Genomic DNA, 24,766 nt, shown 5'->3' with positions numbered 1-24,766 from the left:
TCACAATTTATGATAATTATTTGGAATCAGAAACACAATGAGGGAAATTTGCCTGTCCCGCTGGCCACGGAAATCGTAGGGGTGGGTGGATGGATTCATGCAAACATCCATTGATCTTGAGTGGGATTTTCCAGTTTTGGGGTGAATGTGACTGGAAAATCCTGCCCAATTTCTAAATTTTTCAAGTAACACTAAATTGGGGAGCTGGGCAATACTGGGGAGGACTGCAACAAATTGGATAAAGATATGAATAAACTCAGAATAGGCAAATTATTGGCAAATGAAGTTTAACACAGAGAAATGTGCAGCAGTACAGTTCACTAGGAAGAATAGGAGGTCACTTATGATGTGGAAGGTTCAAGTAATGCCTTAGGAAGCTGGACAATAAGTGAAAGTCTATGGAAGAAAATAGAGATGTTGGAAAAATGGATGCTGAGACATATGCACAAAATTCCATAGGCAGACCGTAAGACAAACAAAATTGTGATTGAAATTTCAAGAACAAAACGAACTCTAAAGTTTCGACTTACAGGAGTGCTGAAAAGCTACTGAGATCTCTATTAGAGGACAAAGCAGAGAGCAGCAGAAAGAGTGGTTGACCTAGGCACAGCTGGATGTTGGCCATCAGAGAGTGGCTTTAAATGTGCTTCAGGATGGCACGGGACAGTGATACACCATAGGGTTGAAGATCTTTGGGTAGAAGTAGCAACAAGGACGACTGGAGGAGGAAGGTCCAGATGAAAGAGAGGAGTAAAGGCCTCTCGGAGTACAAATACCATGGTCACAAAAAGTTGTACCACAGATTAGCAAGGCCATTAAAAAAAAAGGCACAGCAGATTTTAGTGGCTGGGTTTTCCCTCAGCGGGTCCTGCCATAGCAGAGCCAGAAAACCTCAGCCTTGGTTTTATTCCTCCAAGGATAGAATTGCAAAGTAGGGAAGTTATGCTGAACCTGTATTGGTCAGATCACACTTGCTAGCATAATAAATTTTTGTAGGATCAAATATGTTATGTTATGGCAGGTCATTGGTCCTGAACTTCCATTTTCCAGATGGTTGTACACAGGAGGTACCCCCCAAGATGCGCTGGGGAACCCCTCGGAAGTCCCCACGCACTGACTAGACAGAGATTACTTGGGAAGTTTGGGCACCCGATAGACACTTACCCTGCATCTAGAACACTCAGAAACCTAAAGATAGAGTCAGAGGCTTCAGATGGTTCTGACTCACTTAGCCGAATAGTTTCCCAGGAAAAAGAACAGTTTGAAACCAGTTCTAACTCCTGGGTAACGACACTATTGATTCCCCCCTCCCCAACTCCAATTAACCCCTGATTGCCCCCCACTGACTACCACTGATTGGGTTGCCCCCTGCTCCCTGACTCTCCCTCACCCATTTACCTTATACTTACTGTATCTGTGTAGCTTGTCAAAGTGGCTGTGGGGTGTGTAACTATACTGGAACACAATAAAAAGATTTGGCTTTGCTTCCCCTAATGCTCCTACACGAAGACAGAAGGACTGCAGGAGCAATTACATTCCATGCTTCTCAAGAGGCCTGGTTTAGAATTCTGGGCCAGAAATGCGGCATTCCGGTACCACGTAGTTACATAGGAATGGTTAAATTAAACAGGGCAGCACGATGGCACAGTGGCTAGCATTGCTGCCTCACAGCGCCAGGGACTGGGTTTGTTTCCATCCTTGGATGACTGTGTGGAATTTGTATGTTCTTCCTGTGTCTGTATGGCGTTTCCTCTGGGTGCTCCGGTTTCCCCCCACACTCCAAAGATGTGTAAGTTAGGTAGATTGGTCATACTAAATTGCCCCTCAGTGTCCAGAGATGCATAGGTTAAGTGGATTAGCCATGGGAAATGTGTGGCAGGTTAGAGGGCCTGGGTAAAATACTCTATCAGAGAGTCGGTGCAGACCCGATGGACCGAATGGCCTCTTCTGCTCTGGAGTGATTTCATGGAGTGGCAGTCAAGTGGTGACGGCCACTCTTGCAGATGATTTGGCCCATTCATTCCTGTAACAGAGTCTAGGGGACAAGAGAGGGTAATTTGTCCCTTCTCCCAGCAGACCCGGCAGCGTGTATACTGTTGTGAACACTCCCAGCTTGTTAAGGAGAGTAACAGCAGGTAACATGTCTTCAAAAGTTCCAGAATTCCTGTCAGACTGGGACCTCAGGCAGTGGCAGCTCTTAAATATTCTCATTTGCATATCAAAAAGACTAATGAGCACATAATCATCATTATTTCTACAGGCCTTTAAAAATTCCCCTTGAAAATGTTACAATTACACCAACACTGATTTCTTTTAACTCTAGCGTGTAAGAGAAAATGTCACTAAGGTTTTATTTAACCCAACTAGTCTGTGCCAATGTTTCTTGTCCACGTGGACCTCTTTCCATCTTATTTCATCTCACATTTTTCTGATTAAAAATATGGATCTCCCCCACCCCCAACAAATAAAATCTATTTCCTTTTTACACTTGTGAGCGCTAAAGACCAAAATGTCTGTAAGCTGGTAAAAGGCAAGATCAGGATTGAGCTGAGGTAACACTTAATGAAGGGAAGTTTAGAAGTCATGAAAGTTTTAGAATCTCACAATGCAGAAGGAGACCATTCGGTCCATCAAGCCTGGTACTGTGAGGCAACAGTGCTAACCACTGTGTCACTGTAAAGGTCCATTCAGTTCCAGTGGAGTGAACCCCTTTGCTTTGTGTAGAATGTCTGATCCACGTTGTATTTATTTTGTTGTTGCAGTTACGGGAGTTACAGAAATCAGGCGCTGATCTGATGATGCGAGATCCTGAGGGCCGGACCCTATTGTATCACGCTGTCACAGTAGGAAGCAAAGAGATTGTGAAGTACATCCTGGAAAATGGTAAGAGGCCAGCCAACTACAAATTGACCCTTGCCAAACTCTCCTCCTCCTACTGCTGCCATTGCAAGAGTCGTATCCTTACCATCAGATGAGTTTAGTTTTGGTTACTGGAAATAAATCTCCATCAGTTTATACATAGCATGTTTCATTCCTTCCTCAACCATGGATGGTCAGCTTCGCAATACACTTGACACCTGACATCAAGAGAAACAAGAGAACATTAACATTGGAATTGTCAGTGAAAAAATATCTCAGCTTCAACCATATTAGCAGAAACATTGTTCATTCATTTGTAGGACATGGAAGTCACTACCTAGCCAACATTTATTGCCCATCCCTAGTTGTCCTTGAACTGAGTGGCTAGCTAGGCCATTTCAGATGGTAGTTGAGAGTCAACCGCATTGTTGTGGTTCTGGAGTCACCAGGTAAGGACGGCTGGTTTCCTTCCCTAAAGGTATGGCACAATGATGATAGAGTTACTAATTAGTCAGAGAAGTCAACCTCTCTAAATTAGTCTGCAACAGACCATATATGAGTCAAGGAAAATGCTAATGGTGGAAGCTTTGGGAACCATAGGGGTCGAGGCACCTTTTCCTCACAAACATACATTCCAGATGTCATGTCTCAAATACTACATCCTAAGATGTTAATTTTTACTGACAGTTGGGCTGAGTGTGCCAGTAAAAGAAGGATATCGGCACTCAGTACACTGAGGAGATGTCAGCGTATTCAAGGTCACTCTTATCTGCCCTCTGAAATGACCAAGTCACTCAGTTCAAGGATAAGTATTGGCCTTGCCAGTGATGCCCACATAATAACGCCTACATCCCATGAATGAATGCAAAGTCTTGACCATGGGAGATCACGTGAATACTCAGTTACCTGATAAAGCAATAGAAATGGACGTGTAGAGGATTGGAATTGAGCTTTCTAATGGACAATTTCCATGTGTGCATTAAGTAATATTAAACCTTTTCTGTCTCTCCACACCCTCTCTCCTGCCAGCCTCTCCAGAGATACTGGACTTAACAGAGAAGGAGAAGTAAGTTTTAACATTTTCTTACTCTACAAAACGTGAGAGCTTTAATCTTCTTCTTGGAATTAATTGCTTGAAATATTTGTAATTAAATGCTGGAGAAGTGCTCAATCCGAGACTTTGAGTGATATTCCTCAATGAATAATGGGACACAGTGCTTCTATCATCTCTCCCAAACAATACATACTGCTTTTTAGCAGTAAAAGATGGGGGCCTAGTAATTTGATAGTGCTGAAGGGTTCAAACTGGCAATCGACTAATTCTACCTGGCCGCCATTTTGGATCCGGCTCCTACCTGGGCACTGAGAACAGGTATTAAAAATGCTCATAATATGTCAATAAAGATTCTGTGCACAGCATGTCCCTCTATGAAGCTGGGCTGTCCCAGAACTAACATGATAAACGCCCTCAATAATCATGACACTAATAGGCAACAAGGATAATTCAAGAAGTTATTTAAAGAATTCATTCATGCCATACAAGTTAATTGATTCGAGGGGTTTTTTTTCAACATTTACTCCTTGTAATTCTGTCCCTATGCAATAACCTCTGCACACACAGCAATGTGTGTAACACCGATTTTCTTCAACCCAGCTTTGGCAGCTATGCTTTAAGCTGCTTGGTCCCATTTTCTGGAATTCCTCTCTGCCTCCTTTCCTCCTTTAAGACACTCCCAGGAACATATCGCTGTGACCAAGCTGTCCTAATATATTCTTACGCTGCCCGGTGTTTTAGTTTTATTATGCTCCTCTGCATCACTCAGTTGTTGTTATGGAGCCAACCACAATTGCCCACCTTCCAAACTACGCATGATGCCAATGTCTGAAGTAGTGGCTCTTTGGGTTGGATAAAGTGACACTGCATTTTCAGGAAGACTGGCCTGAAAGCAGCTGCAGTTTTTCTTGCAGAGTACATAAGGGAGATGGAACCAAGAAAGGATAAAGAGAAAAGGCTGTTTAAAAAAAAACCGAAAGGATATCTCCGCCGGGGCTGCCATCGTCACAATCATTATAATGCCTTCGCATGATGGTCTGTGCTGTGTTGGCTTTGTTTGGCTATGGCCTTCTGTCCTAGACTGTATGTGCTCAGCCCCTGCAAGAAAGAAAAATAGGAATAGTGATGTTCTTGTTAGGTGTTTTGGGAATGTGCCTGTCGTGGTAGAATGATTTGTATGTCATGTCAAAATTGTAAGTCCTGGGTAAGTGAGGTTTGCAGTGAAGGTGAGAGTTCAAAGTGTGGAGTCTGAGAGTAGGAGGAGAAGATGTGAAGTTTTGTTTTATTCGTTCATGGGACATGGCCATCACAAGCTAGGCCAGCATTTATTGCCCATTCTTAGTCGCCCTTGAAAAGGAGGTGAATAGCTGCCTTCTTGAAATGCTGCAGTCTATGTGCTGTGGGCTGACCTACAATTGCGTCAATGAGGGAATTCCTGGATTTTGATCCAGCGACAATGAAGGAATGGCGATATATTTCCAGGTCAGGATGGTGAGTGCCTGGAAGGGAACTTGCAGGTGGTAGTGTTCCCATTTATTTGCTGCCCTTGTCCTTCTAGACAGAAGTGATCGAGGGTTTGGAAGGTGCTGCCAAAGGATCTTTGGTGAATTTCTACAGTGCATCTTGTAGCTAGTGCACATTGCTGCTACTGCGTGTAGATGGTGGAACGAGTGGATGTTTGTAGGTGTGATGCCAATCAAACAGGCTGCTTTGTCCTGGATGGTGTCAAGCTTCTTGAGTCTTGTTGGAGCTGCACCCATCCAGGCAACTGGCAAGATAATGTCAGGAAATATGACCAATAGTATTATTCTACCCAGTGCAAAAACAGTCATTAAAAACTTGTGAAATATTTTTGGCTTCAAAAGTTGACTATTTTTGAAGTGACTAAACCTATTTAATTATTATCAGTGTCCTGACTTGTGCCTTATGGATGATGGGCAGGCTTTGATAGGTCAGGAGGTGAGTTACTCACCACAGTATTCCTACCCTCTGACCTGCTCCTGTAGTCACTGTGTTTACCTGGCAAGTTGGCAAACTCAATGGTAACCCCAAGGATGTTGATAATTGGGGGAAGTGTTGCACATTCATTGTAGGGAAGGGGAAAGCAATATTGTGATTGTTCAGCTGTGGGTGGGAGGTGAGAGATGTTTGCATTCTTGCCTTGACAACTCTAGTAAAGTCACTGAACTTCTTTCTGCATTGCAACTGTGTCCTGGGAGCTGTTGATCTCCTTTGCATCTTCTTTTCATTGTAAGAAGTCTCACAACACCAGGTTAAAGTCTAACAGGTTTATTTGGTAGCAAAAGCCACTAGCTTTCTGGCCTCTGACCCTTCATCAGGTGAGTGGAGAGTTCTGATCACAAACAGGGGATGTAAAGATACACACTCAGTTTACAGAATACTGATTAGAATGCAAGTTTTTACAGGTAATCAAGTCTTAAAGGTGCAGACAATGTGAGTGGAGATAGCATTAAGCATAGGTTAAAGAGATGTGTATTGTCTCCAGACAGGACAATAAGTGAGATTTTGCAAGCCCAGGCAAGTCATGGGGGTTACAGATAGTGTGACATGAACCCAAGATTCCGGTTGAGGCTGACCTCATGTGTGCGGAACTTGAATATCAGTTTCTGCTCAGAGACCCTGCGCTGTCGTGTGTCATGAAGGCCTCCTTAGAGAACACTTGCCCAAAGATCAAAGCCAAATGTCGTATTCACCCATGACGGTCACAGGCATTCAGCCTCTGATCTTCGGGTAAGCATTCTCCGAGGCTAAAATACCGTGCCAGGGCAGTGAGGGACATTTGTTCTTTGTATTGTTGAATTGTCGGTGATTATCTCTCTACCATTAGAGGGTGGTCCCGACCAGAGACCAGAGGCGGGATTTTACAGCCTCGCTCGACCTGAGACCGGGAAATCCCACTCGAGATCAATGGACATTTCCGTTGTGCGCCCCTTGCCCGCTCTGATTCTGTGACAGGCGAGGCGGTAAAATTCCAGCAGAGGTGAAAGGGGACAACGTTGTAAGTACGGTTACCCACCCTACACCTTATTGCTGACTGCAAGCACCATCCAAAATCTGGTTCAGCACAGCTTTAGCAGAAGCTCTGGAATATTCTGAAGGCCTCTCCCTTAGGCTGGAGTTTGTGGTCTTGGGTAACTGAGAGGAAGGGAATTGAGGGTTAATATCTCCAAAGGAAAACAATAAGCCAAAACATTTTGTTAAAAATATAAAGAGCCCAATTTTGCAGTTGCAGCATATGTTTATAACTGGAATAATGTTACGCTGTTAAGAGAAATCTCTCTGGAGCCTCATATTTCAAAGTGTAAAGTCAAACATATGATTTTTGTTTGCAGTGGTGAGACTGTCCTACACAAAGCTGCTGCACTCCGACATCGAACCATATGCCACTTCCTTGTTGAAGCTGGTGCATCGTTAATGAAGACGGATTTGCAGGTAATGGTAATGGCAGCAGGATCAAGTGCCAAGTCTCTGTTTAGTAATGACCACAAATTCACTGCGAGTGAAATGGTGACTACAAAGTGCCAAGTTCAGATGATCCAACTCCCCGTGCAACAGTCCATCTGTAGCTATAAGATATTTATTGAGGTAGAAAAAGAAACACGTTATGCTAGTTATAAAATAGCTTTAGTTCCTGCTGTCGGCTGTGTCCCCGCTATTTAGATGCCTGTGGTGTTGCAAAATTTCACTTTCTGGCTCTCTTTTCCTTTATGCACTCAAAAGACAGGCATCACTGTAGAGATTGCCTTTTATTGGTCATCCTTCATTGCCCTCAGAAAGTAGTAGGGGCTTGATACAAAAACCCCTCGATTTGCAGGACTTTTTAATATGCATTCAAGGAAAGTGGGTTTCAAAGGCTAGACCAGCGTTTATTGTCCATCCCTAATTGCCCCCGATTAGGTGATGGTGACCTGCCTTCTTGAACTCCTGCAATCCATGAGGTGTAGGTACACCCATGGTGCTGTTAGGGAAGTAGTTCCAGGATTATGACCCAGCTACAGTGAAGGAATAGTGATTTATTTCCAAGTCAGGATGGTGAGTGACTTAGAACATAAGAACATAAGAAATAGGAGCAGGAGTAGGCCATCTAGCCCTTGGAGCCTGCCCCGCCATTCAATAAGATCATGGCTGATCTGTCGTATCTCAGTTCCACATTCCCACCCTCTCCCCATAACCCTTAATCCCCTTGCTTATCAAAAACCTATCAACCCGCGTCTTAAATATACTGCAGGTGGTCGTGTTCCCTTATATCTGCTGCCATTATCTTTCTGGATTGGTAGTGGTCGCGAGTTTGGAAGGTGCTCCCTAAGGAGCCTTGGTGAGTTCTTGCAGTGCATCTTGTAGATACACACTGCTGTCACTGTATGTCAGTGGTAGAGGAAGTGAATGTTTGTGGATGGGGTGCCAATCAAGCAGAACATGTCTCAGTCCACCTCCTCTGGAGGAAGCTTCTAGTCAAGGACTCCTTGTCATGTTGCAGTTTGCCAACTTGGAAGACAGGACTGTATGGCCATGATTCAGATCCATTTAAAATTCAACTCTTCCTTCTAGTTAAAATTCAACTTTTTTTTCTGTGGCAGCGTTAATTAGTGAATTTACTTCCATCCATCCCCATCCCCCCCCCTCAAAAAGAAGCTGTTACGGTAAAGACGTGGACAAAGAGTACTCTAACTAAAGTGACTGTAACTGCAGACAGTGCTGTACAGCATGCTGCTCCATGTTAGGGTCCATCTCATTTCTTTAGTTCACAATGACGCCATTCCAAGTAACCATAAGGTATTTGATGGTGGAGTATGCAGAGCAGATGTTATCATAAACTGCTTGGGTGATCAATCTGTGTATAGATAAAGAAGCTGAGATGTTACTGCCTTTGAAGCTCTCCAAATAGCTGCTAAAATCATGCTGCTTTATGCACCATGGTTTGCTACATCAAAGGTTCGTGTCCCAGATAAAACCTCATGATGCATCTGCTCTTGAATCTTTTGAAAACAGGCAATTTACGTAAATAGTCATAATTGTTTACTTCAAAGAAACTCCTCTTAAAACAAGAATTGTTGACCTAACGATTTATGTATTGTTTGAGAAGTTGTTTTACTGATGGCTTAGCTTCCTTAACATTCATATGAATTAGTTAATGGATGATTTTTTTTACCCCCCCCATGCAATGTGCTCCCCCCTCAAATTTTTAGCTTTCCCATACAATAGTGCTTTGTCAATTTGCACACCATCCATGAACAGGGGCCAACCTAATCCTACCAGATGTAGCCTTCCCTCACTCTTCAATCCAGGGCTGAATACTGCCATTGTTCTGTGCCTCCCCTTGATGAGGTTAGGAGCCAGGTCAAGTGGAGAGAGAATCAGGGCAGCCACTGTATGACACCTTGGAAGTGTAAAATGTTGGACACCTTGGAGAGTTAAGGGTTAATAATTGAACGTCTTTGCATCTTGAAGCAAGAGTCATGGGAATCATTAAGTCTCTACAAGCACAAAGGAAGCCATTTGGCCCACCATGTCTGCACTGACTTTTATCCAGGCCCATTACTTCCCCCTACCCTATCCCCATGACCCTGCACATTTATCACAACTAATCCACCTAACCAACACATCTTGGGACATAAAGGGGCAACTTAACACGGCCAATCCACCTAACCTGCATGATTTTTGAGTGTGGGAGGAAATCTGCACAGACATGGGGAAAACATGCAAACTCCGCACAGTCAGCCAAGGTCAGAATCGAACCCAGGTCCCTGGCACAGTGCTAACCACTGTGCTACCAGGCCGCCTCCAGAAAACTAGGATTGGGGGAAGATTGGAACTAGGGGATACTGTTTAAGAACAAGAGGTTTCCCTATTAAGGCTGAGATAAAGAGAAATTTCTTTTAGTTAGTCATTAGTCCTGGAATTTTCTTCCCAAGAAAGCAGTAGTGGCTGGGTCATTAAATATATTCAAGACAAAGTTGGACAGATTTTTGATAAACAAGGTAAGCATTATGGTGGTGGGGGGACTTCCCAATATGAAGCAGCAATGGGAAGAAAGTTTATTCCACCAGCCACTAAAGTAATACTTGAAACACCTGTTGGTTAAATTACCTATTTCAGTTCTTTTACAGTCACACTATGCTTGTAGGTCATGTGCCCCTCCTCCCCCTGCCCACATTTCAGCTGATTTGACTCTTCAGATATTTTCTAGGAGGACATATATGAGCCCTGGGGTGAGCCTCCTCTCCCCACTGTTCTTTTATGCTTGTCTGAGTCCATCTTTGTTTTATATCTGTCACATTTCTTCCCCCCCCCCCACATCTCCCTCCACCTCTGCCCCCCCCTCCCCACCTCTCCCCCCTCCCTCCCCACCTCTCCCCCTCCTCACCTCTCCCCCTCCCCCTCCCCCTCCCCACCTTCCCACCTCTCCCCCCCTCTCTGCCCCCCTCTCTCCCCACCTCTCCCCATCTCTCCCCCCGCCTCCCTCTCCCCCCGCCTCCCTCTCTCTCTCCCCCGCCTACCTCTCTCTCTCCCCCGCCTCCCTCTCTCTCTCTCCACCCTCTCTCTCTCTCTCTCTCCACCCTCTCTCTCTCTCTCTCCACCCTCTCTCTCTCTCTCTCCACCCTCTCTCTCTCTCTCTCCACCCTCTCTCTCTCTCTCTCTCTCTCTCCACCCTCTGTCTCTCTCTCTCTCTCTCTCTCCACCCTCTGTCTCTCTCTCTCTCTCTCTCTCTCTTTCTCTCCTCCCTCGTTTCTTCTTGTTTCACAAACTGGTTAGCTTTTATAAGCAGTGGGTGGTTAGGGCACTGCCTGTGAATGTGGTGGTGGTGGCAGATTCAGTCATGATTTCTGGAGGGAGTTGGATAAATATCTGTGGAGAGGAAAATTGCAGGACTCCAGGTAAAGGACAGGGGGTGGAAGCAGAAACATTGATCTTGCAGACAGCCAGCATGAGCACGATTGGCTGAATGGCTTCATTCTGCGCTGTAACCATTCTGTGATTAAACTCGATGCTTTCCCTGCTCTCCTTGGAGGCTGAGGCTAACATGAGAAGCTCCATGTGGTGTGAGTCTGTGTTTTACAGCTTCACAACTCATTGGGCCATCAAGATGTATGTTCATGGGAAAGAAAGAGTTTTTTATGGACAGTTGCTCTCAGTACTAGCAGAGAGGTATATTGGATGAATGGGGGTGGTGTTGGAGGAGTGGTGGTCAGAGGGTGCAGTCAGCTCGCCGCCATATGATTTACAGTGTGCCGTTTTGACAGAGCAAAGCCAAAACGACAGCCCCTTTGAGAAAATTTGAAGGCTAACCTTCCATCAGCAGACTGTATAATACAGCAGGGCTTGTTTCTGTGAGAACCCAGCTGTCTATGTGCAAGACAGCTAAATTAATGTGACCAGAATAGTGTATAGCTGCCAGATGATGGGGCAAATGTTGTGAGGGCCATTTTGAAATTAGTTAGGAGCTGTTATTATGGAAGAAAATTACCAGATGGAGTTTCAAAAGCAAGAGGAGAGAGGGGAAAAAAAATCCCCACCATCTGGAATCTGTACTGACCCTGTCGTTAATAAGCCAACAGATGGAAATGATTGGGAGAACAGATCCTTCAGTGTCACCTCTTCAGAAACACTAATCTGAATGTGGATTCCACAAGTTAGCATTCCTGAAATCTCTGCTGTCTGGTGAGGTGCCTTTTTTACCTGTCAGCTGAGGGCAAAGTGTCAATGAGTTAAAGGTCAAAACAATTTGAGGTGTTCTGTGGCACTGTCTTAACTCAGCGAATATCACCACCAGCATTATAAGAGTTAAAGCGTAACTAACTCTTTGCTTGCAATTAAGCAATGAAGGAGACATCCTGCAACGATAGTAATGATGATGATAAGTGGCATTCACTGCCATGTACTGCAGTCCATCACACACAATCCTAATGTTTATCCACCTATGGAGCTTATTCAGACAGGCCCAGAGGCTGCTATTAAATATTACAGGCACTCTCACAGCACTCTGTATGCATCGTATTAGTTCAAATAACCCTTTCTGCCCTGTGATCAGCTTTAGTAAAGAAGTTGCCCTACAGTCCAGCCTTATTAGGAAAACAAACAGCCGAAGAGAAACAGGCACAATGAAAGCCAATTGAAAAAGCAATGTAAAGGAACATAACTAACCTGAAGGAGAAGGTCAAAGTGTTAGCTTTTGGTGTCGAACGACACAAAGTATTTTTGGTACTCCAAAGAAGAGCAAAACTAAGGCCAGGATTTTCTGGCCTTTCCCGCAGCACGGCCAGTGAGCAGCACAAATTGTTCTCAATTTGTGCTATCCTGCCAGCAACCCATGGTGAAGCACCTCCATTGCTGGAAATCCTGCTTGGGGGGGCGGGGGTGGGGCATCGAATCTCACGAGAGTCTCAACCGTTCCCTCAATAATATTCATAGTGCACCCATTTACACTGGTAAACAGTGCCAAACTACTTTCTTGTGTGACCTACCATACAGTGTTTTATGGTTGAATTGTACAGGTGGTGCAGTGGTTAGCACTGCTGCCTCACAATGCCAGGGACCCAGGTTCAGTTCCCGGCATGGGTCACTGTCTGTGTGGAGTATGTACCTTCTCCCCGTGTCTGCATGGGTTTCCTCCAGGTGCTCCAGTTTCCCCCCACGTCCAAAGATGTGGGGGTTAGTTGGATTGATCATGCTAGAATTGTCCCTTTATGTCAGGGAGACTACATAGGGTAAAAGTGTGGGGTTATGGGGAGAGGGCTTGGGTGAGATTGTGGTCAGTGTGGACTCAATGGGCCGAATGGCCGTCTTCTGCCCTGTAGAGTTTTTATGATTCTAAAAGCATGTGTGAAAATGGATATAATACACCTTTTAGTTGTTGATTTTCAACAGCATGTTCTGGAACAAATCTTGTAAAATTTCAAATCATTGAAAAGAGTAATTATTATTACACGTTCAAGGGGCGAAATGGCCAGCTCCTGTTTCTATGCTGAGAAACAATAATCATAAAGGAAGGACATACTTGCTATAGAGGGAGTGCTTGGATTGTTCTATGAGGAGAGATTGAGCAAACTGGGTCTGTGTTCTCTGGACTTTAGAAGAATAGCCTCATTGAAGCATGCAAGTTTTTTACAGGACTTGATAGGATAGATGCAGGAAGAATGTTTTCTTGGCTGGTAGGGGTAGGTAGGTGCTAGAACTGGGGGGCAGAGTGCCAGAATAAGAGGTAGGCAATTTGGGACATATATAAGGAGGAATTTCTTCTGTCAGAGAGTGTTGAACCTTTGGAATTTTCTACCACAGAGGACTGTGGAGGTTCAATCATTGAGTGATTTTAAGACAGAGATCGATAGATCTCAAGACACTTGACGCATTAAAGGGTATGGGAATAATGCGGGAAAATGGTGTTGAGGTAGATATGCCATGATCTAGTTAAATGACAGAGCAGGCTCGAGGGGCTGATTGGCCTACTCTTGCTCCTGTGTTCCTATGGAAATATATTGATGCAATGAAAAGAGTGCCGGGGCGGGGGAACAAAAAGGAAGATTTGTTATAGAGTGGGAGAGATTGACTGACAAAAGATTTCATGATACAAAGGGCAAAGGGATTGATAATAGTTGTAGGAAAGAAACAAATGATTTGTCCAAAGTGATCGTAAATAGCAGAATAATGAATAATTACATCCGATTAAAAGCAAAATACTGCAGTTACTGAAAAGCAATAGAAAGGAGGAAAATAATTTTTTGATTAGGCACTTTATACCCTTCTGGAATCAACATTGAGTTCAACAACTTCATACCATTGACTCTTCCCTCTCCATTCTGATTCTTTCTGCGCTGGAGATATTGGCCGGAATTTTACTGCCACGTCTGCCCCAGAATCAGCCAGGCGTGGCTCGCAGAACAGAGTTCTCCATTGGCCTCGGGCTGGATTTTACAAGCCTCGCCCGAGAGAGGTCATAAAATACCAGCAAGTGAGCGGATTCCAGCCATCCACACCAGTGGGATTCTCTGGTCCTGTTGCATTGTACAGAGATTTGGCTGAGCAAATTCTCCATTCTGACTGGCAGCAGTGGCAGGACATGAATGACTGGAGAATTTTGGTCAGTATCCTGGCTTCAGGTGGGTATTCTGTCTGACTGCCCCAATTTGCCTTAAGCCAAGGTGATTGGATACCAGCTGTGGCTCAGGGGTAGCACTTTCTTGAATCAGAACCTTGTGGGTTCAAGACCCACTGGTGACCTGTTAATAAAACCAGTGCTGATGCCTCATCCAGTACTAAGGAAGTGATGCACTGTTAAAGATGTGTGTGACCCTGTCTACCTTGATTCCATGGCACTATTTTGAGCAAGAGCAGTTCCTGGTGGCCTGGCCTATATTTGCCCTTTAATCAACATCACTTAATAAGAACAATAGTCTGGAGATGACCTCATTCGTGTTTGTAGGATCTTGGCTGTCATGTTTCTGCATCATTGCAAAAGTGGCTGCCCTCCAGAAAAGGTGTCTCATTGACTCTGAAGCATTTGGAGGTTGTGAAATGCATCATATGTATGCAAGTCTCTTCCTTTCATTGCTCTCGGCTATTTTCTTGGCCTTTTGCTTATGATCAAGCGTCAGATCAAGCCCAAGATGGGATGCAATGCCTCATCTTGTCAGTTTGGATCTTTTTTGACTCCCTGCGGGAATCTTGAATTGGATTCAATTGGATTTTGGTTTTTGGAGCAAGCGAGGAATGAATTTGGGTTTGCCTGATCCACTCTGATTTTTGTTACTTTAAGAATGAAGTTTGAAAAAATTATTTTTAATAGTTCCCCAACTTTCTATTCCATTAGTGGCTCGAAAGGAGGTGCCTCCCAAGGCCCTTCTGCAACACACAATTTCTAACCTTTTGCCAGTAGACGAGTATCTCGCTCTGGTGTCTGATTAAAGTGAATCGCTAGAGCATCCACTCGTGCATTGAATGACGTAGGGCAATGTGCTCATATATCAATACACTGAAGCACCATCCTACCCACAAAGCTTTCAGAGTAATTAATCCTTGCTGTCTCATCCAATGGAAGAACAGTAGGGGGTTTCACTCCATGAGCTCATTCAGAAATGCCTTCTATTGCTATAAGAGGCAGCACATTTCAGTGGAGAACCAGTTCAGTTCTGGCAAAGCATTAAATCCTGCGCCTCTGCGTGAGAAGGCCTTTTGTAGGCCCCAGATCAGCCTGGCATGGAAAATTATAAGCATTCACCACATTGTAAGGCTCTCTTGTATGAATGCTATAGCAACCACTGGAAACTGTGAAAAATCAGCAATAGGAGACAGTAGTTTGATAAAAAGCCTGTTGAGAAAATATGGCTCTAGTGCCAGGCCACGGTGACTACCTTCTTTGTGGGTTCAGTATAGCCACTGTGGTGGGGGGCTGCATAAGCACATAAGCTGTGTAGGTGCTTTGTACGACTGTGGTTTTTACTTCCTTACACAGTGCCCATGGAGCGGCAGATGCCATTGTGAGACATGGGCACACATTTTAAATTTTTATCACCACCAATTCTAAAGGCAGAAACCTCGGGGGAAAGGAATAGGTGGCTGAGCTGTTGTTCAGAAAGTGATTTGCTTTCAGTGCTTATTACAACATACTGTGTGAAGTTCACCTGCCAGTAAGTAAAGTTTCCACCTTGGCTCTGGGGGTGGCTTTAGGCTGGAGGTAATGATGGGCAAAGGAGACAGCCCCATTGACATAGTCAGTTAGAAGGGAGCTCATTCTGTCCCAGGGGAGAGATTCTTGATGGTTGACTTTGAAGCCAGCTAGAGCACTTGAAGGAATTTGGATATGGTCCTCCACGGGATGGCTAACTGTTTCTCACCTGTCACTCATTTGTCATGGGCTTCAACGAATAAATGTGTGGGTGGTCCAATTTGACACAGAGGTATGTCAGACCTTGAGGGAGAGGAGAAAATAAAACAAAGCACACATCTCCAGCTCTTGAGTTCTCTCATATCAAGTAGAAATAAAATAATCTGAGCACACACACGGGTCAATGTAGAATTTAAATTCAGAAGACCAATAAGTGTATAAAGCTCAAAATGTTAATGAGAGCCTTCCTTTGCTCTCTAGAAAAATAATGGCTGGGAGCTCTAACGATTTATTGGACTTCGGTAAACATTTACGAGCTACGTTCTTTACTCTTGGGATGATTTCAGTGATACTAAAATGTTGCAGAACATTCTTGGAAGGAAATCAAGAATATTTATAGAAACTTGGGGAAGAATTGGTAAATGTCTTAATAACTTTCGGATTGATTCAAGTCATTGCATGTGGCGTGCAGGGCGTGATCTGGGATTCTCCCTCCACTGTACATAGCCGGTCGTGTAGGGAATGAATTGGTGAAAATTTCCAGCTGTATGGATTAGACAGTGTAGAATGTTCACCCATGAGGAGCCGAAAGTGTGGAGTGGATTCAGGAGGCAGTCGGATCCAGGGTGGTTGAGGAATCTTCTGGATTGGAGGGATTAGTGGAAGCACAAAAGATCCAGAGGGACAAAGACTTTGGGAGGGTATGAGGGACTGGGGAAGTATGCAGAGAACAGGGTGACAGTTAAATCCGTGGAGGAATATGAAGATTTAGAAATGGATTTTAGATTGTCTCCTTTTATAGCGATTGGCAGTCTGAACTGAAAGTCATACAGGAATCTTAAAACTGATACTGGTCAATCTTCAATCCTCAATTAAGTTGGCCTCAACACAATATTATAATCTGGATGTAAGATAATAATATTTACAATGAACCCACAAGAAACTATTGCTGTTCCTTTTTAACATCTGCTAAAACACTTTAGACTTACAAAGAACTCAGAACTGTTTCAGTCTTGAGGGCTTTTATTGTCTTGCTGTCCTCTGAAACAGTTTGGAATTTGCTTTCATCTGTAGTGTCGCCTTCACTTGTCCTGTGGGAGATGGCAATGCAAGAAGTGTGAGGGAAAGAGAAGGAACCTAACTGATTTGATGGCTTTCGCGATAGGATGTTGTCCAGCCGACAGGAAGCATGACTTACATGTGAAGTGCTTGTGGGGGGCTGCTGCCTTGCTTCATGCCGTGGGGTTATAGTGACAGAAGAATTACAGGCCTCTCTACCCTTACAAACTCCAGCTCTCACACTTCATACTGAAGACAGCTGTATTCCATGCGTTCACATTAGGGCACTTCCGTCCCTAAGCCTCCTTGCCTCCATCTCTCCCTCATTCTCTGACATGCACAACTGCTTTGAATGTGATCCTACCATCTCCTCCCTTGCTCAGTGCCAGATTTCTCTTTCTGAGAACATGCGATTCTCCCTTTGGGATGTTTTACGAAGGTAATGGTACTCTGTAAATACAAGTTGTTGATCAGAGTGAAGGGATTATCGTCCATTTACAATCTGAGTTGCCTTGATTGATACCTTCCCCTGTATTGTAGATATATTTCCTGATGTGGAGATGCCAGCGTTGGACTGAGGTAAACACAGTAAGAAGTCTCACAACACCAGGTTCACCTGACGAAGGGGCAAACCCCAAAAGCTTGTGAGTTTACTATCAAATAAATTGGTTGGACTTTAACCTGGTGTTGTGAGACTTCTTATTGTAGATATATTTCCAGCATTCTCATGCTGATTTAGATTAGGTGCAGAGTGCTGGTCTTTGTCGATAACGCAAGCAAATCTACAGCCCTCCTTTTTACATCCTGCCCAATTATCTACACCATTGACTTCAATGGGAAATGTTTTAAAAATCAGATGAGATCTATACAATGATCTGCTGTTTCACCATTGCCCATTGTGTGCTACTAATCAATGTCCAATTTCACTGCTCTTGGTATTTAAATGATCTGATTGCTGTGACCAAGACCGAGCACGCCATTCATATCCAGTGACCCAGGGAACAATTCCATACTTCACCATCACCATTAAGACTGATCAGGAGAGATCCTGGATCTGATCTTTCCCTTGATGTCTTCCTTAAACCACACAGCCCGACGTGTCCAAAATCCACTCAAATGCACACACACGCAAACACTGCCCCTGTATAATACACACACACACAGATTGCCCCTGTATTAAATCCCGATCATCTGTCAGCTTGATCTTAACTCACCTGCATTGCCTTTCAGCCTCACAGTCTAAAATCTACTTCTAAATCTTCAAATTCCTACATGGCTTTACCATTCACCCTGTTCTCTGTATAATTCCCCAATCCCTCGTACCCTCCCAAAGTCTTTGTCCTTCTGGCTTTTTTGTGCTTCCCTCCAATCCAGATGATTCCTCAACCACCCTGGATCCGACTGCCTCCCAAATCCACTCCACATGTGTTTTCATGCTCCTTTGAAATCTTTTCAAATCTTTTCATCTCTTGCATCAAGTTTTACTCACTTCTTATTCCCTTCTTCCTCGGCTCCTCATCTGTTTTCATTTACTTACTTATGAAGTAGCTTGCCATACTTTGGGGTGGCACAGTAGCACAGTGGTTAACACTGCTGCCAGGGACCTGGGTTGAATTCCGGCCTTTGACTGTGTGGAGTTGGCATGTTCTCCCCGTGTCTCTGTGGGTTCCCTCTGGGTGCTCCGATTTCCTCCCACACTTCAAAGCTGTGCGGGTTAGGTTGAATGACCATGCTAAACTGATCCTAGTGTCAGGGGATTGGCAGGATAAATATGTGAGATTAGGGGAATATGGTCTGGGTGGAATTGTGGCTGGTGCAGACTCGATGGGCCGAATGGCCTTCCCTGTACTGTAGGGATTCCATGATCTATGGATTCTATGATACTCTTTCCCTGGAATTCCTTTCCTAACGCACTGTGGATGTACCAGCTAAGAAGTTTCAAAACACCAGGTTAAAGTCCAATAGGTTTATTTGATAGCAAACGCCACTAGCTTTTGGAGCGCTGTTCCTTCGTCAGGTGAGTGGGAGTTCCGGCTTCACAGGGACTGCAGCAGTTCAGCTCATCACCACCTTCCTGAGGGTATTTAGGGATGGGTAATAAATGTTGGCCTAGCCAATGGCACCCACATCCTGAAAAATGAATATAAAAATGTATAATGGGAATAGAAGGTGTTGTCCTTAACTAATCAAAAAGCACAATTTCTCTGTATTTGGAATTCTATTTTCAAAGCTGTTTTAGCCATGCTGCCACAGTGTGATCTACAGAACACCAGAGTTTCCTTCCTCTGTCATGAATCAACTTACTCCTTGTCATGTGCCAAGGATTACTCCAGAGAGGGAGATAGAGGGATTGGCAACGCTGGTCATCATTGTTAACTGTGCCAGGAGCAAGCGTGGGCAATGGAGGATGCTTTTTTCTTAGCGTATGCAGTAATCCCAAGCTCTCTGAGCCCTTGCTGAATTTTGTCAGGATCAGACTTCAGTACGGTGAGTCATTGATTGGGATGCACCACAGCTGTAGCTCAGGTTCCTACAAGGCCCCACTTGTGCCAATTTGCTGCAGAAAGGTCTTGGCCAGTGTGGAAAACGTTGAGGAGAGCCCAATGTTGGTGTAGCCAGGTTGAAGCCACTAGTTTGTAATCACAAAAAAAAGGAGAACTTGCATTTTTATTGCGCCTTTTACTACCTCAGGACACCCAAAGCTCTTGTGCCCAATCAAATACTTTTGAAATGTAGTCATCTAGCAAACAGTTTACACAGCAAGCTCCCACAATAAGCAAATGAAACAATGATAATCTGTTTTTGTGGCGTTGATTGAGGGGTAATTGTTACCCCAGACAGCATCCTCTGTCCTGCTTTGAAGTGCTTCCCTGGGATATTATTTTATTAATTTGTAGGACATGGGGCCTCACTGGCTGGTCATTGCCCACGCATTGCCCATTCCAAGTTGCCCTTGGAGGATAGTTGAGAGACACATTGCTGTGGCTCTGGAATCACATGTAGGCCGGACCAGATACAGAGGGCAGGTTCCTTTTCCTAAAGGGCATTAGTGAACCAGATGGGATTTTCCAATAGTCAACAATGTTTTCATGGTCATCAGTAGATTCTTAATTCCAGATATTTTTGTTGAATTCAAATTCCACCATCTGCTGTGGCAGGTTTCAGACCCGGGTCCCCAAAACATTATGAAAACAGAAAATGCTGCAAAATCTCAGCAGGTCTGACATCATCTGTGGAGAAGGAACAGAGCCAATGTTTCAAGTCTGAATGATCTTTCATCAGATCTAAGAGCAAAGCAAAGAGCTTTACACTATGAGGGTGGTGGGGTGCTGTAATTAGACAAAAGCAATGTAAATGAGGATGAAGAAGGCTGAGAAAGTACGAAAAGTGACCATTAAGTGATCAGGAATGGTGGAACAGAGGTATAGATGGTTAAGGCTAAAGGGGGAGTGTGCTCGGGGAGCGGTTGGGGTGGCGGGTGGCGGGCAGAGAGTTGGGGGTGGTTGCGAGATGGAGAGTGGGAATGGAGAAGTGGAAAAATGGAAGTGAGAAAGAAGGATGATAAAAATTGATGAATAATCAATTAGTAAATTGAAACAAATGGAAATAAAGCAAATAGAAATGGGGTGAATATTCAGTCCAGAGGCTGTAAAGTGCCCAATCGGAAGGAGAGGTACTGTTCCTCCAGTTTATGTTGGGGTTCGCTAGAACATTGCAAAAAGCTAAGGGCAGACATGTGGACAGGAGAGCAGGGTGATGTGTTGAAGTGGCAAGTGACAGGGAGGTCTGGGTTCTGCTTGCAGACGCACTGAAGGGTCCAGCAAAGCGGTCACCCTACGTTTTGTCTTTCTGATGTAGAGTGGACTGCATTGGGAACAGTGAATGCAATAGATCAGATTGAAGAGGTGCATGTGAAGCACTGCTTCACCTGAAAGGGCTGAAATCCACCCTTGCCCCAGCTGAGGCCCTTAGATCACCAATTAACTGTCATTAAGGGCCATTTCCTGCCCAGCCTCAAACCTGAGGGGCTGGTGGTAGGATTGAGGCTACGTGGACGAAACGAGAAATAAAGAAGCTTTGATCTTGGTTGGATGGGAAAGGTGAGGGGAGGGCGCCCATATCAGGAGCGGGATTCTCCAATCTCATCCACACCTGCCTCTGTTGGCAGCAGGAATGGAGAATTTAGCTTTCAGCAAAACTTCATTTGCTGCAGTGACTCCGGAGAATCCCAGACACAGACGAGGTCAGATGTTTTCGACACAGAGGTCCCTTTCTGACTGGGGCGCCCTCCCCTTTAGGCCTAATAACCTCCGGGACCACCCCCCGACTCCCCAAGCCTATACCACGAGACCCCAATCGCTGTCTTCACAATGCCCAGCCCCTTCCTTATCCTTCCCACCCTGGACCCCTTACACTTATCTGTGTTTCTAGTTCTCCAGACTTAGCATCAGGCAGCTCCATGCAGTTTCTCTTCTGGCCACTGCAAATTGGCTGGCAGCTCTTCGAGGTAGGATATTCTCCCAAGTGGAGTGCAGAACTCCTGCTTAATGCCAGTGAATGTTCATTAGAGTATAAAATGGCAGCAAGGCACTCAGACCCAGCTCCCCAACCCCACCCCCGCCATCCTAAAAATTTAGGCCCATGATTTCTTGACAGTGCTACCAACTGATGCCACAGCTGATAGCATACCACAAGAAGAGTCTACTTTGTAACAGGCTTAAACTATCCTGATATTAAATAGATGTTTCCTGCTGCCTCACAGTGCCAGAGACCCAGGTTTGATTCCTGGCTTGGGTCACTGTCTATGTGGAGTTTACACATTCTCCCCGTGTCTATGTGGGTTTCCTCTGGGTGCCCTGGTTTCCTCCTATAGTTCAAAGATGTGCGGATTAGGTGGATTGGTCATGCTGAATTGACCCTTCGTGTTAGGGGACTAGCTAGCTAGAGTAAATGCACAGGAATATGGGAATAGGGCCTAGGTGGGATTGTGGTCGGTGAGACTCGATGGGTTGACTGGTCTCCTGCACTGTAGGATTCTTTGATTCTATGTTGTGAGGAGCCATTGAGATATTAACAAAACATCAGCAAAAAGATGCAACCTATTTCAAACCTCTTTCAGATAGTATTGCCTGTTGCTCTGGTTTAGTTAGCCTGCTTTTAAAAGGTATCTATTAAAAGGGAAGGTAGAACATTGGTGTCGTGCACGTTCTTCCCCTTCCTGACTGACCTTTCTCTCTTTCTCATCCTGCCTCTCAGGGAGACACTCCCAAAAACAAAGCAGAGAAGGCCATGGACATGGAGCTGGCAGCATACCTGGAGAACCGACAGCACTACCAGATGATTCAGCGAGAGGACCAGGAGACGGCTGTGTAACACCAGCGAGGAGCTGATGGCAAGGCCCCGCTCCCCCACTCCATCTCGCCCTCCTCCCCCCAAAGACTGTGCATGGCCCCTGCCATTTGTAAGAACACAGTTCGTTGGTGACTCAACTACCGGCTGGCCTGTGTGTGTGTGCGTGTATGTGTGCGTGCATTTTTTTTTATTGACCCCCCTCCCCGCACATCCCTCCCCCCACAACTGACAACTGACTAAAGCCACGAGCTGGAGCAACCAAGATGCCAAAACCAAACATGGCAACAAGACAGTTACTGCTACCAAGCAACGGTTGAGTGGTAACAAACCTGCCAAGGTGAGCCTCATGAATGGATGGATGAATAAGGTCAATGGTGTTTAACAAAGTTGGCTACAAGCAGTGATGTCTCGAGTTAACTGTTTAAACTGCACGCTACATAGTAGCACCACGTATTTCCATACCTGGGATATGCCTACTGCTGTCCTTGCTGCTGAGATGGTAGCGATTCGAGAGGTCATATGAAAGGATCCAAGGTGAACACTCACTACTTTGTAAAGGGCCAGTGTATTATAGTGGAGGCTGAAAATATTAATATGGATCTAATTATTCTATTTTGCAGGCGTATTTTTTAAAAGAAAATTATGTGGAAAAGTATACTTTTTTGTGTGCACATTGGAATGTTTAATTGTGATGCTGTTAAATGTGATTTCAAATGATGTCTGCTACTAACTCACTGGAGTTTAAAGGGCAGTTCGTTTAGCTTTTGTAATGTTTACAGTGTAGTGGTGGGCGGGGGGGGTGGGGGTGGGAGGGGGGTGTGTGATTGGTGTTTGCAGTCAGCATCCATTCATAACCACCAGAGGATGGTGGGGGATGGGGTGGGGTCCACAAAGCCAGAGGAGACTAAGAAAGCGAAACTGGAAGCTGTGTGGCAGTTGCGGATCAAGTGGCTGGGTTTCCCTGATGTCCGGGGCCCAAATTAACCAGCAATTTGATTTACTGGTGAGAGATGGCGACAGATAAATCCGTACCCCTATTACAGACATTTCATATCTACCCTTTTTACTGTTGATAATTTTTTTGAAACAAGCCACTGGTGTTACTGTTTACTTTTACCTGGGCATTTCTGAAAAAGACTGCAGATCTGTATAGCTGCAGATCAAAATTTTCAGACACTCGCTGCCACCATACTGCATTTTTCAGTATAAGTTGTCTAATTGAGAAAGGTTTGTGCAAGACGTTTTTAAGACAATGACGGTTGTTTTTTAAAAATCCTATTCCGAGTCAATGAGCAGAAATGCAAATTTAGAACATTCCACAAGTTGGCAATGGGGGCCTTCACCATGGTTATGTCCAAAGGAGTATTTGTTTGAGAGTTACTCTCTGCTTCCGTGCTGGCTCAGTTGATCACAGTGAATGGACTTGTGCAGTACTGAGTCCCAGCAACCAGGCAGGTCCTCGGTTCTATTGTTCTGTGCTGTTACCTGGTCATTTAATGTGCCACAGTTAACCTCAAAGCCCCAAACTAGGGTGGGGGGGAAATCAACCAGTCTTTCAATAAAATACTGCAGATGCTGGAAATCTGAAATAAAAGCAGAAAATGCTGGAAATACTCAGCAGGTCTGGCTGGCAGCATGTGTAGACAGAGAGTTAATGGGCATTTTTCCACCATCGGGAGGTGGTGTGTTGTTCGCTAGCAGCGGAATCCTCTGGTTCCGTTGCTATCAATGGGAATTCCCATCGATGTCACCCATTGATGGCAGGATACCCACAGGTAGGAGTGCACTGCCTGCAGGACCGGAGAATCCCACCGGCATGAATGGCCTGAAAATTTTGGCCAACATGATTCTTCTGCAGGACCAGTCATTCAGTTTCTGACCTTTCAGGGAACTGTAACCAGTGCCCCTTCCCTAGTAACCATATTAAGACAGGCAATCTATTTGGACTTCAAAAACAGAATTTGGCCAGATTGGAGGAATGTTTTTTTGCAGATTCTCATGCCTCTCTACATTGTGGCTGCTACTAAAGCCATGTCTGTCCTCTTCCATTCTGAAAGAGGTCATATGGAATGTTGTGACAAAGCAATTTCTGGTGTGACCTTTTTAAAATCCTGATGGGGCCATTAACCTTTTTTAAGACGCTGAACATTTTAAGGTGTAATTTGATTTGAATGGTCCCTGTGGGCTCCAACCTATCAGAAAGCAATCACAGCACCGGGGTTGAGTAGTCAGATGATGATCACTTTGATATTAAATTGGACTGTTCATTGCCATCAGTCACAGGTAGATTACTTGTTCATTACCCCAGCCATGGAGACCATCAGTCTCAGTTTCCAAAAGGTTTCCTTAGCCTGACAGTGTGGTAGATCAGAAAAAGAAGAGGCTTTTTAAGAATCTGATTTATTTAAAGGGTGCATAGCCTATTACACTGGTACTGTATGGTTGCACTGTATATATTATGTATAAGAAAGGCCTTAATCCAACGGTGCAGAACTTCTGAAGATTCTGGTGATTGGTTTAGATTTATATATATATATAAATAAAATATATATATAGTATGACTTGACATCAACTGAACATCAAGACAATACTGCTGTAGGAGA

General features: G+C 44.6%; 1 protein-coding gene across 3 annotated transcripts in view; it reads left to right on the top strand.

The window, feature by feature from the left end:
• The window catches only part of dgkza (diacylglycerol kinase, zeta a), a 475,544-nt gene extending 452,598 nt beyond the window's left edge, over positions 1 to 22,946 (top strand). For all 3 annotated transcript variants that reach the window (XM_080190495.1, XM_080190494.1, XM_080190493.1), the window contains 4 exons: positions 2,763 to 2,883; positions 3,889 to 3,925; positions 7,267 to 7,366; positions 22,068 to 22,946. In XM_080190495.1, coding sequence (XP_080046621.1) covers positions 2,763 to 2,883; positions 3,889 to 3,925; positions 7,267 to 7,366; positions 22,068 to 22,184 — 375 coding nt within the window. In that variant the 3' untranslated portion in view covers positions 22,185 to 22,946. The remainder of the gene's footprint in view (positions 1 to 2,762; positions 2,884 to 3,888; positions 3,926 to 7,266; positions 7,367 to 22,067) is intronic.
• Positions 22,947 to 24,766: the final 1,820 nt, after the last annotated feature.

Source organism: Carcharhinus amblyrhynchos, chromosome 6 (genome assembly GCF_965287045.1).
Source record: "Carcharhinus amblyrhynchos chromosome 6, sCarAmb.v2.hapA, whole genome shotgun sequence".
NCBI lineage: Eukaryota > Metazoa > Chordata > Chondrichthyes > Carcharhiniformes > Carcharhinidae > Carcharhinus > Carcharhinus amblyrhynchos.
This window is presented reverse-complemented; position numbering and strand designations above follow the sequence as displayed.